Here is a 22,585-nt window from a genome sequence, read left to right as displayed (position 1 = left end):
TCTGTTAAGAATTTGCCATTATTATTATGAAGATTCAGAAATCTGTCATAGGTAAAGATAAAATTAATGAGTTATTATATTGGGGAACAACAACAGTAATTTAGGGCACTTTGTCACCAATTAAAGATTCCCATTGTTTGGAAACCGTCCCTTTGTGTGCTAATTTACACTTAATTTCCTTTATCACCTTAATATTCTTTTTGATTGAAGACAGGGAGTGAAATTGACCATCTTAATGAAGCTGCACAAAAGATAATCAGTGTGATTTGTTTTTTATTTTAATTAGCACCATTTTCTCTGGTTGTTCCTATTTACTAGGAGATTTTAACAAGATCACCCTAACTGTAAGATTTTTCTCTCAAAAAGCTGTAACTTTTAGAAACCCTAAAAATCGGTAAAAAAAAAAAATGATCTTTTGTCTTGTAGAATTGATGCTCCCATGGCGATTCAGGGAAAACAAAAACACATGACACTTTGTTTAGTTTGTTTGATTTTACAACTCCCTTTGTTTCTCAAAAATAATTTAATTAGAAAATTTTCTCATTTTTTTTAACATCAGAAACATATATTATTATAATAAAGTTTGAAAACATTTGCTTAGCGATCTAGCCTGACATTTCTAGCAATTCATTATACAACCTTGAATATTAGGGCCCAGGTTTGCTTTTTTATTTGCAAGTTGGTTGGAGGGTAACTCCGGAGAAATTATGCTTAACAATATGTACGTTATGTTTTATAAACTGTAGTAATATAGGTTCATTAAGCCATTAATTCGGGGAGGTTTTAATCTTTTATAATTTTATTATAATTGGGGTTAGATGATTACATTGGTATTAGAGAATATGGTACTGATGTACAAAATTATTGCTCCCTTCCACAACAAAATTTTTATGACCCTCTACCATTTCCCTTATGTCACCTTTAGTCAGTGCTCTTCCCTTTGGTATTTAGTATTAAAATTCAAGTTCAAGGGGTTGCCAGTATTCCTTATTGTCTTTTCCCTGGTTTTGTTTCCTTGTACACCATAGATGAATGAGGTCATCTGGTATTTGTCTTTCTCAGCAACTATACTTTGCTCAGCATGATAGTATTCCATTGTGTATATAGACCATTACTTCTTTCTCCAGTCATTTATCTATCATTGGGCAATGAGTCATTTTCATGCGGTGCTATTATATCAAACACACATGGATGCTCATACACATTTTTCTACATTAACATTTTTGTGTGTTTGAGTCATAGCTATTGAATCATAATTTTAAGTGTAAGGAATGACAAACATTTGCACACTCCAATTCAAGGTGAGGAAAGTCAGGATGTTTTAAGATGACACTGTAAGTGTTTTTCTATATATCACCAAGACAAACTCAGGTCTGAGGATCTCTATCCTAGAGGGCCATCCTTGATTGCTTGGTATCCACTGAAATCAAGTTCAGATCCCAAATTTCTCACTTTGACTCACTGAATAGAAAACAGATATGGGTGACAGAGAAGATTATTTAATCACTCTCATTCCCTCATATTCTCATAGTTACCCCCTAGGTAAGAATTTTTCAGAAAAAGAGCTCATGATGGAGAAATGAAATTGTACCCTCTTTGTTGGATTTTTATAGTAAACTTTTGTCTGAAGTTTCAACTGAGTAAAACATTATGTCATAAAAGAATAAAAAAGGAAAGGAAAAAGTGAAGAAGTACCTTGAAAGCAGGAATTGATTATTAGCCATAACCTTGAAATATAATGTTCAGTACATTCACCGAATGAACAAATGAGTGAATCTGACATAAATCTGTTAGAATTTGGTGAGTCAGCATATTACTAAGGAATTTTATTTTAATGAGTTATTGATTTTCTTTTATGTAGAGAGTAAATTATGCTTATGTATGGCCTTGGCAATGTTTTGAATTGTTTTATACCCTGAACAAAATAGTCTAGTGAACTCATACTACAATTTGCTGATATGAGTGGATGCCACCACATTGTACCAGTTATTATTGGTCATATATATCCTATATACAATCACCTATGTGTATATATTCATAATAAAATGTACTACTTTGAATCTTAACCTGTTTAAAGTTATGTGATATGCTTCCAACTAAATTAACACCTTCATATAAATTGCACTATAAATTAGTTGTTCAAGAAAGTGATGGTGTTCAGAAGCAATTAAGATTTGGACTCTAGTACTAAAATTACACAAGCAGATGAAAATTAAAACATTTCATTTGATACAGTAAAATTTTTAATTTATACAATGATTTTACCATTATTTCTATAATTCAAAATTATGTCATCTTATTGACATATATATATTATTCATATACCATATATAAACATGTATATACATTTCCTATTGAAAGAATCTTCGTATATGACTGCATGTCATCCTATTCCACAAAAATGTTATGTTCAGTTACTCTACTCAGAAGTCCTTATTGATAGTTTTCTCTCTGCCAACTCCAACTCAATCATTTTTATTCCCTACTCCAAATAAACATTCACAAAAATGAATACCATTGTTTTAATATAAAACCATTATTACTTCTCAACTTAATTGATGTAATTGCCTTATAATTGTTTCACTTCCATTTTCATTTCGCTCTTTATTTACAGATTTTTTTCATGAATATAAATATAATAAATATTTTATAGGACAACTTCTCTTAAAGTCCAATGGACCAGTATACATGAGAATGAAGTGAAATCTGACCTTTTATCAGGGCTGCCATATAGCAAATATAGACTCTACTTCCTCTGCAAACATTGTGTTTGTAGCCCTGTCAATCATTGCCCTATACCTGTACCCACTCTTTTTTCGTTCATTTATCAAAGAGTTTTTTTACTTTATGTTGGATTATTTACTTTGCCTGCAGTCCACTAGTATAAATATTTGCCCTTTCTTTTTGGCTTCTACTTTATTGTTACTTCTTCAATGTCTTACTTATCACCATGCTCCTTATTAGTCTCTGCCATTTCTTAATGCATATCTCACATTTTTTTTTTGTTTTTTTGGGGGGCCACACCCGGCATTGCTCAGGGGTTGTTACTCCTGGCTGTCTGCTCAGAAATAGCTCCTGGCAGGCACGGGGGACCGTATGGGACACCGGGGATTCGAACCAACCACCTTTGGTCTTGGATCCGCTGCTTGCAAGGCAAACGCCGCTGTGCTATCTCTCCGGGCCCCATATCTCACAATTTTTAGTCTATATTTTCCTGTGCATTTCACTGGCTGTTGACTAATTCCAAAATCCTGAGCAGCAGAAATATAGAACTCAAAGAAATTTTAGCATCATTTCATGTAATACTGAGCACACAGTGGTTAGTTATCTTGTAAACATTTTCAGAATAGCCTACTATGTATTCTACATTATTCTGGGCACTGGGGATTTGGAGGTGATGAAAACAAGTTGCCTGTACTAGAGTAGCACAATAAGTACATTCCTTTGTTCAAGGTCTCTTTCAGTGCAGACCCCTAATTGGAAAGTTAAACTTTATAAAAGAAAGAACACATGGCTGTCTTGCTCCAGTTCGGATCCCATAGCTTGATGGCCTCATTCTGTCTGTGTTTTTTTAACCCTAGCAGGCTACTCCTGAGTGTGACTTTTGCTCTAGCACTTAGAAACCCTCATCAATGGCATTCTTTGTCTTCCTTTCCAGTTGTACAGGCAGCTGAGAAATTTGGCAATTCCTTACATAATGACTAATACTAATACTTCTTTGCAGATGTAATGCACCATATAAATTGCAAGTCCTGTACAAACACTAAATAATTAGTCTTCATAAAAACCCTAGCAAGATGGAGTGTAAAACTCTGTTTTGTATGGAAATAACTAAGTCATTATAAATGTACTAATTAAAATCACAGCATACTGGAAGGATATATGCTGGGATTCTGAAATTCCCAACTTCTGTTTTCTGAATCCTAAATAAACATTTGCAATAATACTGTATAAAACGGTATTTTACAAATACTGAATTTTCTGTTAATAATCCGTTTAATTTATAGTTTAAAGTGTGTAAAATGCAAACATCTAGTGAGCTACTGACATCTCTTTAACTTAGAACATGTGATTTTAGCAACTTAACTTACTTTGACAGTATATTTTTTTGCTAATCTCTCAAAATCCACATTTGCTGGATTTTAACTATATAAATGTCAATTTATTCAAGCATGCTCTTTACTCTGAAAAATACTGCAGATTTTGGGGCCAGAGTGATGGCGCAGTTGTAGGGCATTTGCCTTGCACGTGGCTGATCAAGAACAGACCGTGGTTCTATCCCTGGCATCTCATATGGTCCCTTGTCCCAGGAGCAGTTTCTGAGCGCAGTCAGGAGTAACCCCTGAGGGTCACTGGGTGTGGCCCCAAAACAACAACAAATAATTACCACTGATTTTTAACTTTGATCTCCCACATTAACCTGGATTTTCCTTTGATGACTCAGTACAATTGTGATAATTTTGAGGAACTAACTTGGTCTGTTGTTGATGTAGAAGAGAAATAATTAAATTGTGATGCATAGAGATAGTTTGAGGCTTTTCATTGGAAATAGCATGATACTGAATATGACTCTGCAAAATGGGAATGTGGTTTAAGCTCGAATTTAGTTTTGGAGAAAAAAATGAATCATGATGGAGTGCTCCTTTCTGCAGACCAACACAACACAGAAACTTGTAACTATATGTTAGTAATCTCATACCTCCTCATATATTGTTTAAAATATATGAACTGATTGTTGTTAATTAAATTTCTTTTCTTCCTCTTCTTCCTCTTCTTCCTCCTCCTCCTCCTCCTCCTCCCACTTCTTCTGTTTGTTTTTGGGCCACACTCAGTGGACTCAGGTATTACTCTTGGCTCTGTACTTAGAAATCACTCCTAGCAGGCTGGTGGACGATATGGGATGCTGGGAATCAAACCTGGGCCCATCCTGGGTTGGCTGCATGCAAGACAAACACCCTATCACTCACTGTGCTATATCTCTGGCTCTGAATTAAATTTCTTCTTCTGATAGTTACCTCTTTTATTTACAGTGCTTTATTTTAATTGTTAGCTTGATTTGAGTGATATCCAGCATCCACATTAAATTTTTGAGGACATATCAATTTAGGAGATCAAAGCACTATTTCAGGAATGGAGAGATAATAGAGTGGATAAGGTGCTTGCCTTGCATACAGTGCACTTGGGTTTATTTTCCAGTATTCAATATGGTACCACGAGTCTACATGGATTGATTTCTGAGCACAGAGCCAGAAGTTCTGAGCACCATCCTGTGTGCCTTCCTCCAAAAAAGTATGCTTTTCTAAATATAAAGCCTCAGAAATTTGTACAGTCTTCAAAAGCTATCATATTAAGAAAATAAGTGCATTTGCCAGCGTATTTTCTCTCAGAATTAAAAAAAAAGCATATTTTAGTGTTTTGGAATATAAAAGTATACAAATAAAAGATGTCATGATATTTATTGAAGTGCGGTCATAGATATATTTAGTGTCAAATTGGAAAAATGTATTTTTACTAGTCTGTATTAAGTTACTTTAGACAACTTCTGTTTCTTATTTGAAAGTAATATTTCAGCTAGGCAGAAAACATATATTTAATTTTAGAAGCTATTAAAACCAGAGAATAGTTAAGTGGGGAAGGCACTTGCCTTGCATGTGACCACCCATAATCGATCCTTGATGATCCAGGATGATCTCTGAGGGTTGAGCTCTGGTTAAACCCTGTGCACAGCATGATGTCACCCTAAAACAGAAACAAATATGAAGACAAAAAATAAGATCACAGTGGTATTAAGTGGTTATAATTTATGGAATATTATTTTATACATTATCTTGTCAGCGTTTTTAAATAGGTTAAAATAACTAATAAAATAATTTAATTTACTGGTATGATTTTAAGGTTTAGTGTTATGTTTTGTTTTAAGAATTGTTAGAGTTTTGAACTTGTACTTTAAGACTTCTGTGAAATGTTTTGAACTAAAAGTAAAACTACAAATAGATATAATGTATATCTATCTAGTCTATATATCAATCATCTATCTATCTATCTATCTATCTATCTATCTGTCTGTCTGTCTGTCTGTCTGTCTGTCTGTCTGTCTGTCTGTCTGTCTGTCCGTCCGTCCGTCCGTCCATCCATCCATCCATCCATCCATCCATCTGCTGGGATGCAGTGATGCATAGGGGCTACCCCTAGATGTGAGCTCAGAAATCAATCCTGGCAGGCTCAGGGGACCATATGGGATACCAAGGATTCAAACCTGGTGCCCTATCTGCTGTGCTCTTGCTCCAGCTCTTTATATGTGTGTGTGTGTGTGTGTGCGCGCGTGCACATGCACGCTTGTGTGCATATGTATATATGTATATTATATGTATGTATATATGTATATATTACAGATTTTTCAAAAATCCTTTCTGCTGTGCTATTGCTCCAGTCCTTTATATATATTTATATTATATATTTATTTATATTTTATATATTCATTTATATTATTTATTAATTCATTTTATTAATATTTATTTAATTTTATTTATTTATATGTTTATATTTTATAAATATTTATATGTTTAAATATATTTTTACAGATTTTTAAAATTCCTTCCCTTCTCTTTGTTTTTATTGTCTTGTTGTCATGGTGATCATGGATCTCTCTCTCTCTTCAAACACACACACACACACACACACACACACACACACACACACACCTAGCTACATATTTTCTCTGTAGTACTCAGAAGGATGGTGGTCAGATTGTATACAAACACACTTTGCTGAGGTGCTCTCCTTTAGTTGTGCTTCCATATATGCTTGTTGGCAGCACTCTACCTGAGGTATACAAGTGCCAGTTGTAGTGAACATTGGGCTTTGCTGTGGTCCTCTCCCTTACTACAGGTCTTATTCCTAGTATTGGTTATTGCACATCTTAATAGTTCTGGTTCATGCTGGGGTTGCACTCTTTTGTGGTGTTTGCTCGGGCCTGGTTGTGTTGTGACCAGACATCGCGATAATAGGGATCATAGGGAACAAATCTTCTAGGATAAAGTGTATTGCATGTGGCAGTACTGTGGATTTGAACTTATGACCTTACACTTGCAAGGCATTTACCTATTTCTCTGTAACTCTCATTTCACAATTTCTAATTGCATATTCTAAATCACAAAAAAAAGTCCATTTGAAATATTCATTTTGATTCACAGAGATATTAGAAAGGGGGAAATCGGAGATTTCTTTTAAAAGATTTATCTTTGAGGATATTTTTGGCTTTCCTGCCAAAATGTTGCCAATCATTGGAATTTGATTTTAATCTTAATTTCTTGAATATATACATGAATTGTAAAGAAAACATAACATAATTAAAAGTACATATCATTTTATTTAATGTGACACATGCTATTTTTTTCCCAAAAGGAAATGTTTAAGACTAGCATAAAGAAGAAAACTGGCTTTTATAAAAGAAAAAAGTTTTCAACTCATAACTTTATGAATTGAATTCAGGCAGAGTTGCCTGAAGCCATCAGCAGTACTAGAGTTTTATACTTTACAGCTGCAAAAATAATTACATGAGCATTATCTAAACAACTATCTCTAATGGATTACATTTGTTATCTTTTCATTATGTTCTGTAAAATGCGTAAATAACATAGTACATGAGGGTAAAAACTTGATTTGTTTGACTTAGATCTTTGATATTTTTGAAACATTTCATTTTTAGATAGTATCTCAATATTTAAATAAGATATATTGTGACCAAGTTGGTAGACAGCTTACCAAATAAAAAAGTTGTACAAATTATTTTTATTTAAAATTTATTTTACATTATAATATTTTAAGGTGTTAGAGGGGAAAACATTTTATTTTTTTAGATGTTAGCACAGATTAATTTAATAATAATTTGACATAGATTTTACAAAGGGGCATATTCTTTCTAAGATAAAATCATATTTTTCTACAAATCTTATATTTTATTTATGGTGCTTTGTGAGACCACCCTGTAGACATGTAAATGTATGAATTTTGAGGTTTTATTTTTTCTTATTACATGGTTATGGTAAACTGGAGTTATGTCTACTCCAATTCAATAAAATTAGTGTCTATGTATGTTTTAGTGACTAATATTATCGTGGTATGGTTTATGATACTTTCTTCTTTACTCTTACTATCTTTTCCGAAGATGAATTGTAATTCTTACTATTTTCTAGTTTCTAACATAGTCACATTGTGCCCAAATTTTCTCAGTATATACATTTGTATATGTTAAGTCTGATTGGCAAAGCACTTTATGTAGGATATAAGCTCTTGCTAGTCATGCAATCCAGTTCATTTTTTAGCACAATGCACAGTGAACTAAACACTTCTAAAGGTCATTCCTGAGTATCCTCCCTCCCAAAATACCATTTTTAGTGAATAGTATGAGTTATGATGTACCCATATTATTTAATTGATATGGAAGAAAGGATTTAGAAAACAAAACTGTGAAAAATATAAAAATATGTTTGCCTAAGTTGGAAGTTTTGAGACTGTTTAATTTATCTATGAAGTAACACTTTGATATCAGTGAAATCAATGAGATTATGAAAAATCAAAGAGATCAATGAAAATTAATGTTTAAATACCTTTAGAGTGGACAAACTTCTAGACCAGTACAAAATTGACAGGCAAGTATTTAGTTCATTATATTTAAAAGATAAATAACCAGAATCATTTCTTATCTACCTTTCTAAATTTACCTACCATACCAGTGAAATTTAAGTATTATCTTCAATTATATTACTAAAACCATTCACATTTATTCACTTGGGCAAAATTGCGTGGAAGAAGTTTTAATATTTTGAAATTTGTGTTGAACTATGTCTTTGTATGACTACTTGGGTATTATCATGTGATTCAGATTACTTACCTAGTAAACATTGTACTTGTTTAAGATAGGTGCCAAACAATTCGTATTTTTGTGATGTTAATAAAATAGTAAAGCCAGTTTTATTATTTGAACTTCTTTGAAAAAATAAACTATTTGGCTTGTTTTCATATTTTATTTCAATACTTAAAAAGTGAATAATTCTGCTTGTTTTTTGCATGTTAGGGTAGCATTAGTATACAAAGGGAAATTGCCATAAGTATTTTACCTTTACAATGTAGAATTGAAAATATAAATGGAGTTAAAAAATCTCTTGAATGTGTTTAAGAATTCAGTTAATGTAATATATAATATAATGTTATATATATAATGTATATACCAAGTAACAACCTCCACAAAAGGTTGGATAGGGAAAGTGAAAATCTTGGTAGTGATTAGTTTTATTAGTACTTTCTAGGAAGTCTGGGATGTTTGAGACTACACCCCGCATAGTTCAAGGGTCACTCCTAATGGAGTTTAGTGACTTCCAGGATTGCTCTTGGTGATGTCTAGGGACCAAGGTGCTAGAGACCTGACCAGAGTCTGCCATTTGCATTGCAGGTGTCTTCACCTCTGCACTATCTCCTGCTCCAATGGTATTTTTTAACAGTCTCCCTCGTTTACTGACAGTGGGAAAATACAGCATTTTGAATGATGTTCTTTTGCAAATATTCCTGGAATTCCATAATAAGCATATTTAAGTTGTATTTAACTGATTACATTTAAATATTTTGTATATATGAATATATAATTTGTTTAATAAGAAAGCATAGCATCCAGATGTTTCTTGGAAATAGAAGAGCAGGATTTGTTATATTGATTCACATGTAACAGAAACATAGGGAGTAAAGATAAAAGAAATGCAAGTTTAAAAGAAATCAAATACTGACAGTGATGGACATTGAATGGCGAATTTTCTTGCCCACTTGCCTATACAGAATAGCAAATTATCCCCATTGTGTAGACTTAAAGGAAGATATCTTTATGAAATTGCACATATCCATATGTAGAACTAGATTCTCCAACATGTATTGTGATAGCTATTTGCAGTAGTCTGTCTTAATAAATGCCACTTTTGAAGTTCAGAGATTAAAGACTGCTCTTGAGCATAACGATTTCATCTCGTTCCTGCAGTTCTCCGGGATGACTTCAGACAAAATCCTTCCGATGTCATGGTGGCAGTTGGGGAGCCTGCAGTGATGGAATGCCAGCCTCCACGAGGCCATCCAGAACCCACTATTTCATGGAAAAAAGATGGCTCCCCCCTGGATGATAAAGATGAAAGAATAACTGTGAGTATCTGATTCAGTAGCCGAAAGCATTGATAGATCAGCAAAGAAAAAGAGGAGTGAAGTATGTTCTTTTAAGTCAAGAACTGCATTAGCTCCCACTTTCAAGTCTTCTTTTCAAATGAAGATATTTCCATTTCCCCTGTGTTGGCATGAAAAGAGGGAAGGAAATGCAAGGTCTGTTTGAGGATCAGCAAAAGAAAGCCATAATGACTATGTTCATGTTTTACAGTTTACCCTTTCATGTAAGACTTCATTATCACAACTCAGAGCCTATCGCATTTTTATGTGTGACAGTAAGCATTATTGTAAAAAATATCTGCAATATGGTGGGTTGCTGGAGAGCCTCCTAAATTGTTTCAGAAGTTTTTAATTTTCCCTCTTAAATTTTTTTTATTTTATGGAGTTTCAGTATTGCTTCTAAAAATCAATTATCTTACTGAAAGATGGTTAGAATTATTTATCTCATTCCAAATTAAAATGCTTGTAGCTATGTTGTTACACACACAGACACACACACACACACAGACACACAGACACAGACACACACACACACACACACACACACACACACACACACACACACACACTGTGTTCATTGTTGAAGATTTAAAGTTCCCCAGGAGCAAATGCAAAGAAAAAGTCAATGCTAAGTATAGAAGAACAAATTTATGGCACAGACCTTATAATCTTACTGAATAATTGCACTTTCCCTTCCAAACAACCAGTTAGAAGATGAATATGGGAATTTAGTGATAGAGGAAGACAGAGAAGGTAAATATTTTAGGCACATTGAAAGGAAATTCAGTACTTTTTCAACACACCTCTGAATTAGAATGAGTCTCTCAAAGACTTGTTAAATTCTAGGACTTGAGTTAAGGATGATCTAGTTCAACTTTTAAGAAGCATTGACGATTCTTGTGTCAGTGTGACCTGCATGTGGTAAAGTAAACACTATGATACTGACATAAAAATATATTGTAAATACTGACATATTTTTTATTAGAAATAACAAATTCCTTGAAAATGTATGTATGATTATGGTAGTTTCCTGAAGTACAAACATTGTGAATAAATTAATGAATTAAGTGTAATTCTCATTTTCCTAACCTAATTGTGCAAACACATAAAAATCATTGTTATCCATATTTTTTTCTCACAGATTGAAAGGATTGTATGTTAATATTTTGTATATATGTTTAAGACAATAATAACAAAATTCTCAGCTTTAGAAATGAAGCATTAATGGGGCCGGTGAGGTGGCGCTAGAGGTAAGGTCTTGCAAGCACTAGCCAAGGAAGGACCGTAGTTCGATCCCCCAGCATCCCATATGGTCCCCCCATGCCAGGGATATTTCTGAGCGCTTAGCCAGGAGTAACCCCTGAGCATCAAATGGGTGTGGCCCAAAGAAAAACAAAAACAAACAAAAAGAAATGAAGCATTAAGTAAACAAAAATGGCTGAGTGTCCTTTTTTAATTTACTTTTTTTTTTTTTTTTTTTTTTTTGGTTTGGGTCTTTATACACAACTTATTCTTAGCTCCATGCTCGGGGATCATTCGTCATTTAGCTTGGGGGACCGTGTGGTGCCAGGGATCAAATCTAAGTTGACCCTATGAAAGGAAATGCCATACCAGTGTCCTACCTCTTCAGCCTTAACCATTCTAGAATTTACATTTTTGTGAGCACACAGATAAAACAAAAATGGGCAAGATAGTAGGATATTGGTGGTTATAATAGTCTATAAAAATGTAATTGTGAAGAGGAGTAGGCAAGTGAATTAGGTGTGATGTAGGATTTCTTTTTTCAATAGGTAATTAGAAAATGTTTTATATAAAGATCTAAAAAAATAGAGAAAAACTGCTCTATAGGTACATGGAAAAATTTCTATGTAGGGTCTGGAGGAATAGACAGTACAGGGCTTAAAACTTTATCTTGCATACGACAAAATGTTTTGGTCCCTGGTGCTGCCTGTGGCCCTTGAGAATGACCAACCAGGTGTGATCCCTGAGTACAAATTAGGGGTAAGCCCTGAGTATAACCAGATATGGCCCCTAAACCTGAAGACCAAACAAAACAAAAAATTTTATGTGCAGACAACTCAGGGTTCACTCAGGAGATCATATGGAATTTCTGGGGTTTGATTCTAGATTGGCCTATCTGCTACAACTCTGGACCAAAAGTATATTTTTAACACTTAAAGTAGTGTTATTAAAAAACAAAGCAGGGGCCGGGCGGTGGCGCTGAAGGTAAGGTGCCTGCCTTGCCTGCACTAGCCTTGGACGGACTGCGGTTCGATCCCCTGGTGTCCCATATGGTCCCCCAAGCCAGGAGCAACTTCTGAGCACATAGCCAGGAGTAACCCCTGAGCGTTACCGGGTGTGGCCCAAACCCCCCACCCCCCCAAAAAAAAACAAAGCAGTCACTGCAATTTGAATAAGATGAGGGAAATATAACAATTATGAGCTTTTGCACTGGAAGCCAGTCTAGAAGAGGGACATAGTAAGTGGTCAGATTGTGAACTTCTTTGAAGCAAAAAACCCCAGAATTTGCTAGAATTTTAGATGTGCCTAGTGAGAAAAGGAAGTTAGGGATTAGTTGATCTGTGCAAGTAAAAAGATCAAGATGCCAATAATTATCAAAATATAATATTCAACATGGGGGGTAGAAGGAGGTCAGACATTGTAATTAGAAATTTGCATTAGTTATCCAAAGTATCAATGTCAGATAGACAGTTGGAAACATGAGTCAGACTTCCAGAGTTGAGGCTGGAAAAATGAAAAATGAGTTGTGGTAGACAAGAGTTCTCATTAGGATGCAGTCATGTCCTCCTCCTGGGCAGATGAAAGACACTGCTTCCCAGCTTCCTTGCTGTGGGGGAGACCAATTTAACTAGCTCAGCTTTATGGGCTGTGACTAGAAATTAAAGGAATGAAATACTAATGAGTAGCCCGCCAATACTTTATTTATTATTTGGCAACCAAGGACTGGAGAGATAGTACAGTGAGTAGGGCTTGCTTTGTATGCAACAGGTCCATGTTTTATTTCCTAAGCCGTACCAGAAAAGATCCCTGAAACCTTATCCAGGAGTAAGCCTGGGTGTTCTCCTTTCCCCAAGTAAAGAATATTATGTGGCAGCCAAGGAGGCAATATGAATAATGCCAAAGAATAAATCCTAAAGAATAATTGCCACATGGGGGGCCGGGAAGATAGCATTTGTCTTGCATGCAGAAGGTCGGTGGTTTGAATCCCGGCATCCTATATGGTCTCCCGAGGAGCAATTTCTGAGTGTAGAGCCAGGAGTAACTCCTGAGCACTGCTGGGTGTGACCCTAAAAACAAATAAACAAACAAAAAAATAATAATTGCCACATGGAAGACACTAAGATCCAGTGTCTCTCAATCCTGTACCATTTTCTCCATGATGCATTTGTAGACCCTATGATAAGTAATTGCATATTAAGTTGTGTGTAATTTTTTTGTTACCTTCTATTGTAACTGGTGATTGTAGGAGTTATCAGTAAGTACATATCATAAAGAAACACAGGATCCTTAAATCACTGAGGGATTGATTATATAGGGCAGAAATAGCAGTGAAGACTGAGAGGGAGAAGTGAGAAGGAGGAAAACCAGAAAGGCAAACAAGTGGAGACAGTGTTTTAAGGAGGTGGCAGTGAATCATCCATTTGCAGCTGGTACATCAAATATTATAGGGATTAGGAATTGGCTGTCAAATTGTATAATTTAGTGCTCTGTCATGGGTGACCTTAAGAAAGATGCTGTCAGTAAAACTAATTCAAGGGGCATTGGAATGACTTGGAAGTTTGGTAGAGGAGAGTTCTTTTCTATTGCATCTCATATAGTAGATAAAAGATAAAGGTGATTGTAGTCTTTCATTTTAAAAATGCCTGTCTTCAAAGTTGTATTTGTTTCTGTGCTCATGAGTGTGTTCTTGTGATATTAACAATTTTATAACAGTTTAGTAGATTTTATTTAAAAATTTTTTTTAAATTCCTTTAGTGATACTGTATTAGAAGAATATTTTATTGTTTGGGACAAAATTTTTACTGTATTAACAGATCCTCATTTACAATGTATTATTGGGGTTTGCTAACTCTAGGGAAAGGATCTGTTCCTCCACCTCATTGGTATTTCAGAGTCATTATAGGAATCACCTTCAGTAAGATACCAAACAACTTGCAATAACTAGTGACTATGGAAGAAAGCCAAGATGTTAACATAAATAATTATAAAATCACTTTAAAGCTGCCAAAATGATAATCCACGATAGTGTTCCATATGCTAGGAAGTTGTAACATCTGAAACTTTTACTATTTCTGTGACCATCTGTGTGTTTTGTATAAATTATAACTGTTAAACTGATAAACCAGTAGAGGTAGAGAATACATGCAGTGAATGAGGAGATGGAAAATAAGCAGTTTGGTTTCAAAATTACTTTTCCTGCACACATCATAATTGTTTTTGTTTTATTTTCTCAAGGCAATACTAAAATTCAGTAATTAAACAAAAACTTAAAACAAAAACAGAATGCCTGACATTATTTCCACTCTTTCCCAAATTGAAAGTAAAGTTTTTAGAGATGTTGTATATAAGATATTTTATGTAAGTCTTCTTCCTATGCCTATTTTTTTTTCCGATAAGTTGTTTTTATTTCTATTGTTAATGGACTTTGCCAAGTGTGTTGAATATAGATGTTCAGGAGATTAAAGCATATAAAATATCTTTATAAAAGACAAGTGAAGATTACATGGTTATTTCTAGTTTTGGATATAGGAATTTTGTGTTTTTTTGTTTTTTTTGGGGGGGGCCACACATTTAATGTTCAGGGGTTACTCCTGGCTAAGGGCTCAGAAATTGCCCCTGGCTTGGGGGGACCATATGGGACTCGGGGGATCGAACCATGGTCCTTCCTTGGTTAGCGCTTGCAAGGCAGACACCTTACCTCTAGCGCCACCTCACCGGCTCCGAATATAGGAATTTTTAAAGTTCTTTAATGTGGTGACTTTCTTTGTTGAAAAGTTGAAGTATGACTCTCCCAGCTGTGAGAACAAAGACTCACCCTATAAAAAGGGGACATATGTAATTGAATTGTTCACAGCACCTGTATTTTTTGATGTTCTTAAGTCATTTCATTTTACACTGACCTGGATTCTGAGCCAAAGTTTGATCCATAATATTATAAACCAGGAACATATAAAAGAGAATTGCAGTTTATATTTTTCCTACTTGACTTGAGAATCTTTTGGATTCTTTAGAAAGATTGTTAGAATAATTTGTAAGAGGCCTTAGCTGTTGTTTTTCTCTAGTGTTTTTATTCCTTCTATTTATTCTCCTATACTCTCCTCTCTTTTCCTGTCCCCTCCTTTCTTCTATACTCCTCTCCATCCCCTCCCCTGTTCTTCCCTCAAATCTTCCTTCCTTCCTTCCTTCCTTCCTTCCTTCCTTCCTTCCTTCCTTCCTTCCTTCCTTCCTTCCTTCCTTCCTGCCTGCCTGCCTGCCTTCCTTCCTCCTTCCTTCCTTCCTCCTTCCTTCCTTCCTTCCTTCCTTCCTTCCTTCCTTCCTTCCTTCCTCCTTCCTTCCTTCCTATCTTCCTTCCTTCCTCCTTCCTTCCTTCCTTCCTTCCTTCCTCCTTCCTTCCTTCCTTCCTTCCTTCCTTCCTTCCTTCCTTCCTCCTTCCTTCCTTCCTATCTTCCTTCCTTCCTCCTTCCTTCCTTCCTTCCTCCTTCCTTCCTTCCTTCCTTCCTTCCTTCCTTCCTGCCTTTCTGCCTGCCTTCCTTCCTTCCTTCCTTCCTTCCTTCCTTCCTTCCTTCCTTCCTTCCTTCCTTCCTTCCTTCCTTCCTGCCTTCCTGCCTTCCTTCCTTCCTTCCTTCCTTCCTTCCTTCCTTCCTTCCTTCCTTCCTTCCTTCCTGCCTTCCTTCCTGCCTTCCTTCCTGCCTGCCTTCCTGCCTTCCTTCCTGCCTTCTTTTTCTTTCTTTCCTTTTTTCCTATCTTATTTCCTTTCTTTTTTCCTTTTTCTTTTCTCTTTTCCTCTTCTTTATTCTTTCCTTTCTTCCTTCCTTTCATCTTTCCTTCTTTTCTTTCAATGTTTCCTTTATTCATTCTTTCTCTAGATTAAAATACTTATATTTAAAGTGAAAATTGTTTTGAAGTGGCAACTTGGATTAAGTAGATTTATTTTATATACATGAGACTTATAATCATACCCATTATTATCAATAAATTAAATTTTATTTATTTAACAGAGGACAAGATTCTTCTCATTTGTGCATAACAACACTCAAACATGTTTTAAAAAGTGAATGTTTATTTTCACCAACTTAAAAAAATAATGTTTAGATCCAAGATTATTTTCTAAGAGTATAAAATCCTGATTTTAATATCAGTTTAAAATAACAGCAAATATTAAAAATTGTTCTTGTCAAGTTAAAAAGCTGAAATTATCTTTGAATTAAAGAAAAAGCTAAATATTGTTGAAAAATAGACATCACACATAATTTTGAGATTTTTGAATGCCTTAATTTTGTATCAATCTTATCATTTACAGGATAGTATTAGCTGAATAAAATACAAGAGGCAGAACCAAAAACCAACCAACCAACAAACAAACAAAAAAAAACACATAAAAAAACACTTTAGTTTGTTTTGAATTTTTAAAAATTGGATAACACTGACCACTTATGGGTTAAATTTCAGGTCTGACACTATATCTAAATATCTGCCTCCCCCTATGATAATTACTGTTGAAAGCTTATTGTGTATACAAATGATGCAATAGATCTACAAATAGATGCAATAGATTTTTAATACACCTAGCCTTAACCTCTCTGGTAAGCATGATTTTGTTGAATGAAACTAAGGATTTGTATTTCTTTCGTTGATTATTTAAAAGAAATACTTTGAAATCATATGGTATTTGTTTCCTTTTGCACTTTTTTAACTTAATATATCTTCTTCACAGTCAATCGGTGTTGTAAATGAAAGGATTTAATCTCTTTTAGTAGTATTTGACTATTAAATTACTTATTCATTTTAAAAGGTTGGGTATTGGCCTATTTTTATTTTTGGGGTAATATAAATAATGTTGCAATGACCAAAAATGTGTGTATATTAATTTTACTTCTTTGGATAAATCTCCATATGTAAAATTTCTAGATTGTATAGTTTTTCTTTCTTCCATTTTTTGGAGGGGTACATTTCTTTCTTCCATTTTTTTGGAGCATAACCAATGCTGCTCAGGCACTATTCCTGGCTCAGAAGTGACCTCTGGCACTGCTCATGGACCATATGTGTAGCTGGAGGCTTGAAGTGGGCTTGGCCACATTACACAGTCAAGCATCTTAACTTTTTGTACTATCTCTTTGGCTCCTACTCTTAAATTGGGGAGGGGATTCTGGTCCCTTTTCCATAGCAGCTGAACCAGTTTACAGTTCCATCACCAGGGTGCAGAGTTCCAGCTCTCCAATCTTTTTTAATGTTTGATTTTTTCATCATTTTCACAGCCTAATTAGTGTGAAGTGATATATGATTGTGGCTTTGATTATAAGTTCTAATTTGGAACTTATGAATGGATTGGATTATTATTGGCAATGAAGAGTTATTATCAAAACTTGTGAAATAGTATTTTATATATTTCTGAAGAAAAGCACCATTTATAAGAAGGTTATGTTGAATTCATTTACTTCTTATATAGCAAATGAGAAATTTGGTATGAATATGAACAACAGTAAATGTACACACAATTTGCACAGTGTTTGAGACATTCCTTTCTAATATTCATTCATTTTTATTTTCTTTTTTTGTATCACATTTGACTGTGCTCTGCTTACTCCTGGCAAAATCAAGAATTATATGTGGTGCCTAGGATTGCCCCCAGGTCAGCCTTGTGCAAGATAAGTCCCTTCCCACTGTACTTTCTTTCAGCCCCTCTAATATCTTTCTCTTGAATCTCTGTGTTGTGTTGGCCATAGCTGTAGATACAGGAATTACTGTAGATATTAGGTATAGATACAGGATTTACAGGCACAGAGATTGCTAATCTCTTATGGAGGAAGTTTTCTAAATTAAATCTAATTTTGTTAATTATTATAAGTTTTGGAACAATTTTTTATAATTGAAAGGGTAAGCCCATAGCAGTACTTTGGTTTTACCAACTGAATTAAGAGCAATTTACTTTACCTACACAAAATTTAGGAAATTGATATCACTTTTTTAAAGCAACAAATAATAACTTTATGTGAATATTAATAATTAATGAATTGAAATACGAATTTTTATTGGGCTTGGTAAATGAATGTGGATAAGTACGATGATATTCAGTACTGAAAAATTGTAAACAAGCAGTAAACTTTTATGGCATGATGAATTTAAAGTTTGTTTTTAGTTTGTCTACTTAAGTCTGTCATAACATAAATTTAAAAAATTGAATGTTTTTGATATGAAAACTTAAAATCAAATTTTGAAATCAGTATAACCTTTTCATAAAATCTAACTGTATTTAATCTCCAGCCCCCATAGTCACCCTAAGTACTTTTGAAAACACACTTCTGAGCACTTATATGTGAGTAACCTCTGAGGACTGCCCAGATGTTTCCCAAAGGCTCAGTAAAATTGCATTTTAGAAATAGCATTAAAGAGTAGTAACTTTTTCATTATGTCGCAGTGATAGCTATAGTTGATCTATGTTGAACACCTGCTATTTACCAGATGGTTCTTATTACCTCATTTAATCCCATTAGAAATTACACAAACACACACATACACACAAAGCACCCTGTTTTCTTCATTGTGCCACAATTATGCCACTCAGGTTAGTCTCCTGAAAAAAAAAAGTATAATAGTAAAGACAATAAATACTGAATTTACTAATTACTTATGTTCCATATCCTGATTTGACCATGCCACACATGTGTATGTGTGTGCCTATATATAGATATATACACATAATATGTACAACTTTAATCCTCAAAACAACCCTATATAGTAAATTATGCATTCACACCAAATTGGTTAGAAACTGAAGGGAGGGCACAGGGATTAGTGGATGGGGATCATGAGATCACCTGTCTTTTCTCACCCATGATTCTCTTTTTAGTTTACTATATATTTTCCTACATATTTAAGCCTACTGTGATACAATTGTAAATAACAGTTGTAGATAGACAACTCAGTCTCTACAATGTACCTTTTAAAAAATTAATGCTAGAACATACAGTTTCAGTGAAAATTAAACTGTTTTGAATTTGGTTTTGGTTCATTTGAAAATGTGTTCATATTATGACTAGAATGTGATGAAAGTTTATTAAAATTTTTGTACAATATTTGTATTTTCACTAGCAATGGTACATAAAAGATCAAATACAATTAAAGATTTATAGTTTATATAAGCTAAAATGATTCTGAATACTCAAATTTTTAATCTCAGAAGATTTTAGAAGATTAGGTAAAGATATTCATAAGTAATTTGTTATTTGATTTGTGGTGAAAGAGATTTTTCTAGATGAATATTATAAATCAGTGAACTAATCCACTCTATATGTTTGCACTTAACTGTTAACATTGTATTAGTTAATTCTGATGTTAATTGTACATTTCAAATAGTCATTGCTCAAAGTATTCAATTATGAGACATGATCTATAAATAGGAAGTTGAATTTAAAAATAATTTACTAAAGTAGATACTTAGTAAATTTGTAGAGACCTATACTAACACAAATCTGAATCTCGTGTTAATTCTTTCTTCATAAAAAATCTTTGTCTATTTTAATCTTGAATTACCTTAAGGGACATTTATATATTCTTGCTTAAAATTTCTCTTTTTAAACATAAATTTAGATAATACCTGATTAAAATATGCAGTTGTATGTAACTGTGACAAACATTATTGAATAACTTTTATTAATCTTTATGATAAATTATGCTTGATTACTTTTATTTTTTCTATCTGTTCTCAAAGTTGCAAGGTATAAAAATACCATGTCTTACAGTATTTAATTGGTTATAATTTTAATTTATAAGATAGGAAAATATTATAGATTATTCACTTCACTTCCTTTAAAAGTATAATCAAACCATATACCATTTTATTTTTAGCATTAATTATTGCTTAACCATATTAAAATTGTATTTATTTTTTTTGAATAATATAGAATAAAAGGTCATTATATACATTTATGATTTGCATGAGGAAGAAAGCATACTTTGATCTTTGTTTTGAGACATAAATCTCACAGTATTAACAACCATTTTTTTTATGCTGGATTTTTCTGTTTTTGCTGAAATCCTCAGTTGCAGAGGGAAAAAACTCTCAGTGCTGAGAAAAAAATTAGACAGTTGTTTCCCACGTCATATAACATATATGAATAAAAATAATTAAAATTCAATTATACGTTAATGAAGAGAGTGATGCAATTTTCATTAAGATATGCGTCATCTTAAATAAGGAGAAGAGTCTCGTTTATATTATTTTTCTTAAGCCAATGAAGAATTTTAGCATAATTGGTGAAGTTACGAAAATTCAAAAAATTGTCCAGTATTTCTCATTCCCATGCTAAAGAGGTGCAATTGTCTGCAGTATGTCATCACTACTTTTTCCAGTCCTTTTCCTTCCTTTGTGTCTTTGTAGATTTCTTTGATTTCCCTTGTTGGTGTGATTTTTTTGGTAAAAAAAACAGCTGACTCACATCCCATCCAAACCCCCAGTGTCTTCCAGATCCTTCACAAATTTGGCATTCAGCCCTCTACTTGCCAATTGCTTCCTTCTCCCCCCAATTCCCACATGTCTCCTTCCTAAGCCATCTGCTCCTCCTTCCTTCCTTCCTTCGATTAGTGCTTTCCCTGCTCTTCCAATTTCTTTCATTCATTGTTCAATGTCTGGTGCTTCCTTTTCCCTTGTCCTCCCTTAGAGGAAATCAGCGAACTTATTGTAGCTGATGCCACTGTGACTCTAAGAAGTTAAATTTGTGTTCTCACAAAATAAACATATCGTTCTGATGTGTGAAGGTTAAAGGAAAATTATGTATTAAATCAGAATTATTATTCTTGTGTCTTTTACACAATGATGGTTGTAACAGGCTTTTTTCATAACCAGACTTATATTTGCAATTCAGTGTAAGTTAATATGAATATTTAACACAAATCATAGGAGTGAGGGTGTTACAAAAACTTAACGTACATCCTGTTCTACTGTATTTGTCTTTCAAGTGATAAGTAAAACACTATAAGTTGGATAAAATAGTCTTGGGCATTATAAAAACATAAAAATTTTAGGTTTCAGCAGACAATAAATAGATGACCTCATGGAAATTTAATCTCTACAAACTTTATTGTTTCCAACTGTAAAACTAATTTGATAGCACCTGTGTTGATTGACAGTGTTGTTACAGAAATCCAGTAAGAAAAAAATATATTGAATGACACTGTAAAATGTGATACCTTCGGTAGGCTGTAGCCATAGGTGGTCTTAGAAATTTGGTTACCATACAGTCTTAATTCTCAACAATTTTCGTCAACAAAGAGTTTATGAAAAATAGTGCCGAAGTGATAGCACAAGGATAGAGCATTTGCCTTCCACTCAGGGAACCCATATTGTTCCCCAAGCCTATCAGGAGTTACCTCTGAGCACAGAGCTTGGAGTAACCTCTGAGGGCTGTCGGGTGTGGCCCCCCACCAAAAAAAAAAGAAAAAGAAAAAAGTTGATGAAAAAGAAATAACTATATTATAGCAATTTCATAGTTTCAGAATAAATAATATCATTTATGTTCATATATATAAGGAAATATAGCATTTAGTTTAATACTTTAAATAAATGCACCCAAATCCTATGAATGTCTTTATTGTGGGAAAATAAAAGATCAAATAAAGAATCTATAAGAATGCAATCCTGAATGCCCTAAGTAAGACATCCATTCTTTGTAAGGTACTGCCACACATAACTTTTCATTTCAGTCTAAAATAGTTATTGTTATGTGTCATTCTTAGGGACTTAATATTTATTGTGATTCTGATCAGAAACCTTGGCAGAGAAAGGCCGTTTTTCCTAGAGAAATATTCTAAATCTTTTATCTAAAATTGCATTGCTATTTGCATCAATACAGATACTTGAAAACTCCATGATTTGGAGATGGGAATTAGGAAGAAGGAAACCACTGCCATTTCAGGCATCCTTGTGAAACCCAAGTTATCTTCTGAAAGAGTCCTAATATGTGAAGGCATTCTCAGTTTTAGGATGCAAATTGTTTTTAAATTCAATTTAAAATTCAAATTACAACCAGTATTTAGTAAATATTTGATTGTTGCTCTAGCTTTACATTATTTATGGTATTTGGATTCAAAGACCGTGAAATGCAGATTTATGAGAATCTTTATGTTTCCTATTCCTTCTGTCTAGATT

General features: G+C 33.8%; 1 protein-coding gene across 1 annotated transcript in view; it reads left to right on the top strand.

The window, feature by feature from the left end:
• Positions 1-22,585, top strand: part of ROBO1 (roundabout guidance receptor 1) — a 945,902-nt gene that overhangs the window by 790,739 nt on the left and 132,578 nt on the right. The window contains 1 exon segment of the mRNA XM_049785492.1: positions 10,025-10,182. Within this exon segment, the coding sequence (XP_049641449.1) occupies positions 10,025-10,182 (158 nt within the window).

This window comes from Suncus etruscus, chromosome 13, assembly GCF_024139225.1.
Source record: "Suncus etruscus isolate mSunEtr1 chromosome 13, mSunEtr1.pri.cur, whole genome shotgun sequence".
NCBI classification, from domain to species: domain Eukaryota; kingdom Metazoa; phylum Chordata; class Mammalia; order Eulipotyphla; family Soricidae; genus Suncus; species Suncus etruscus.
Note: the sequence above shows the minus strand (reverse complement) of the source record. Positions and strands in the feature narration are given on the sequence as shown.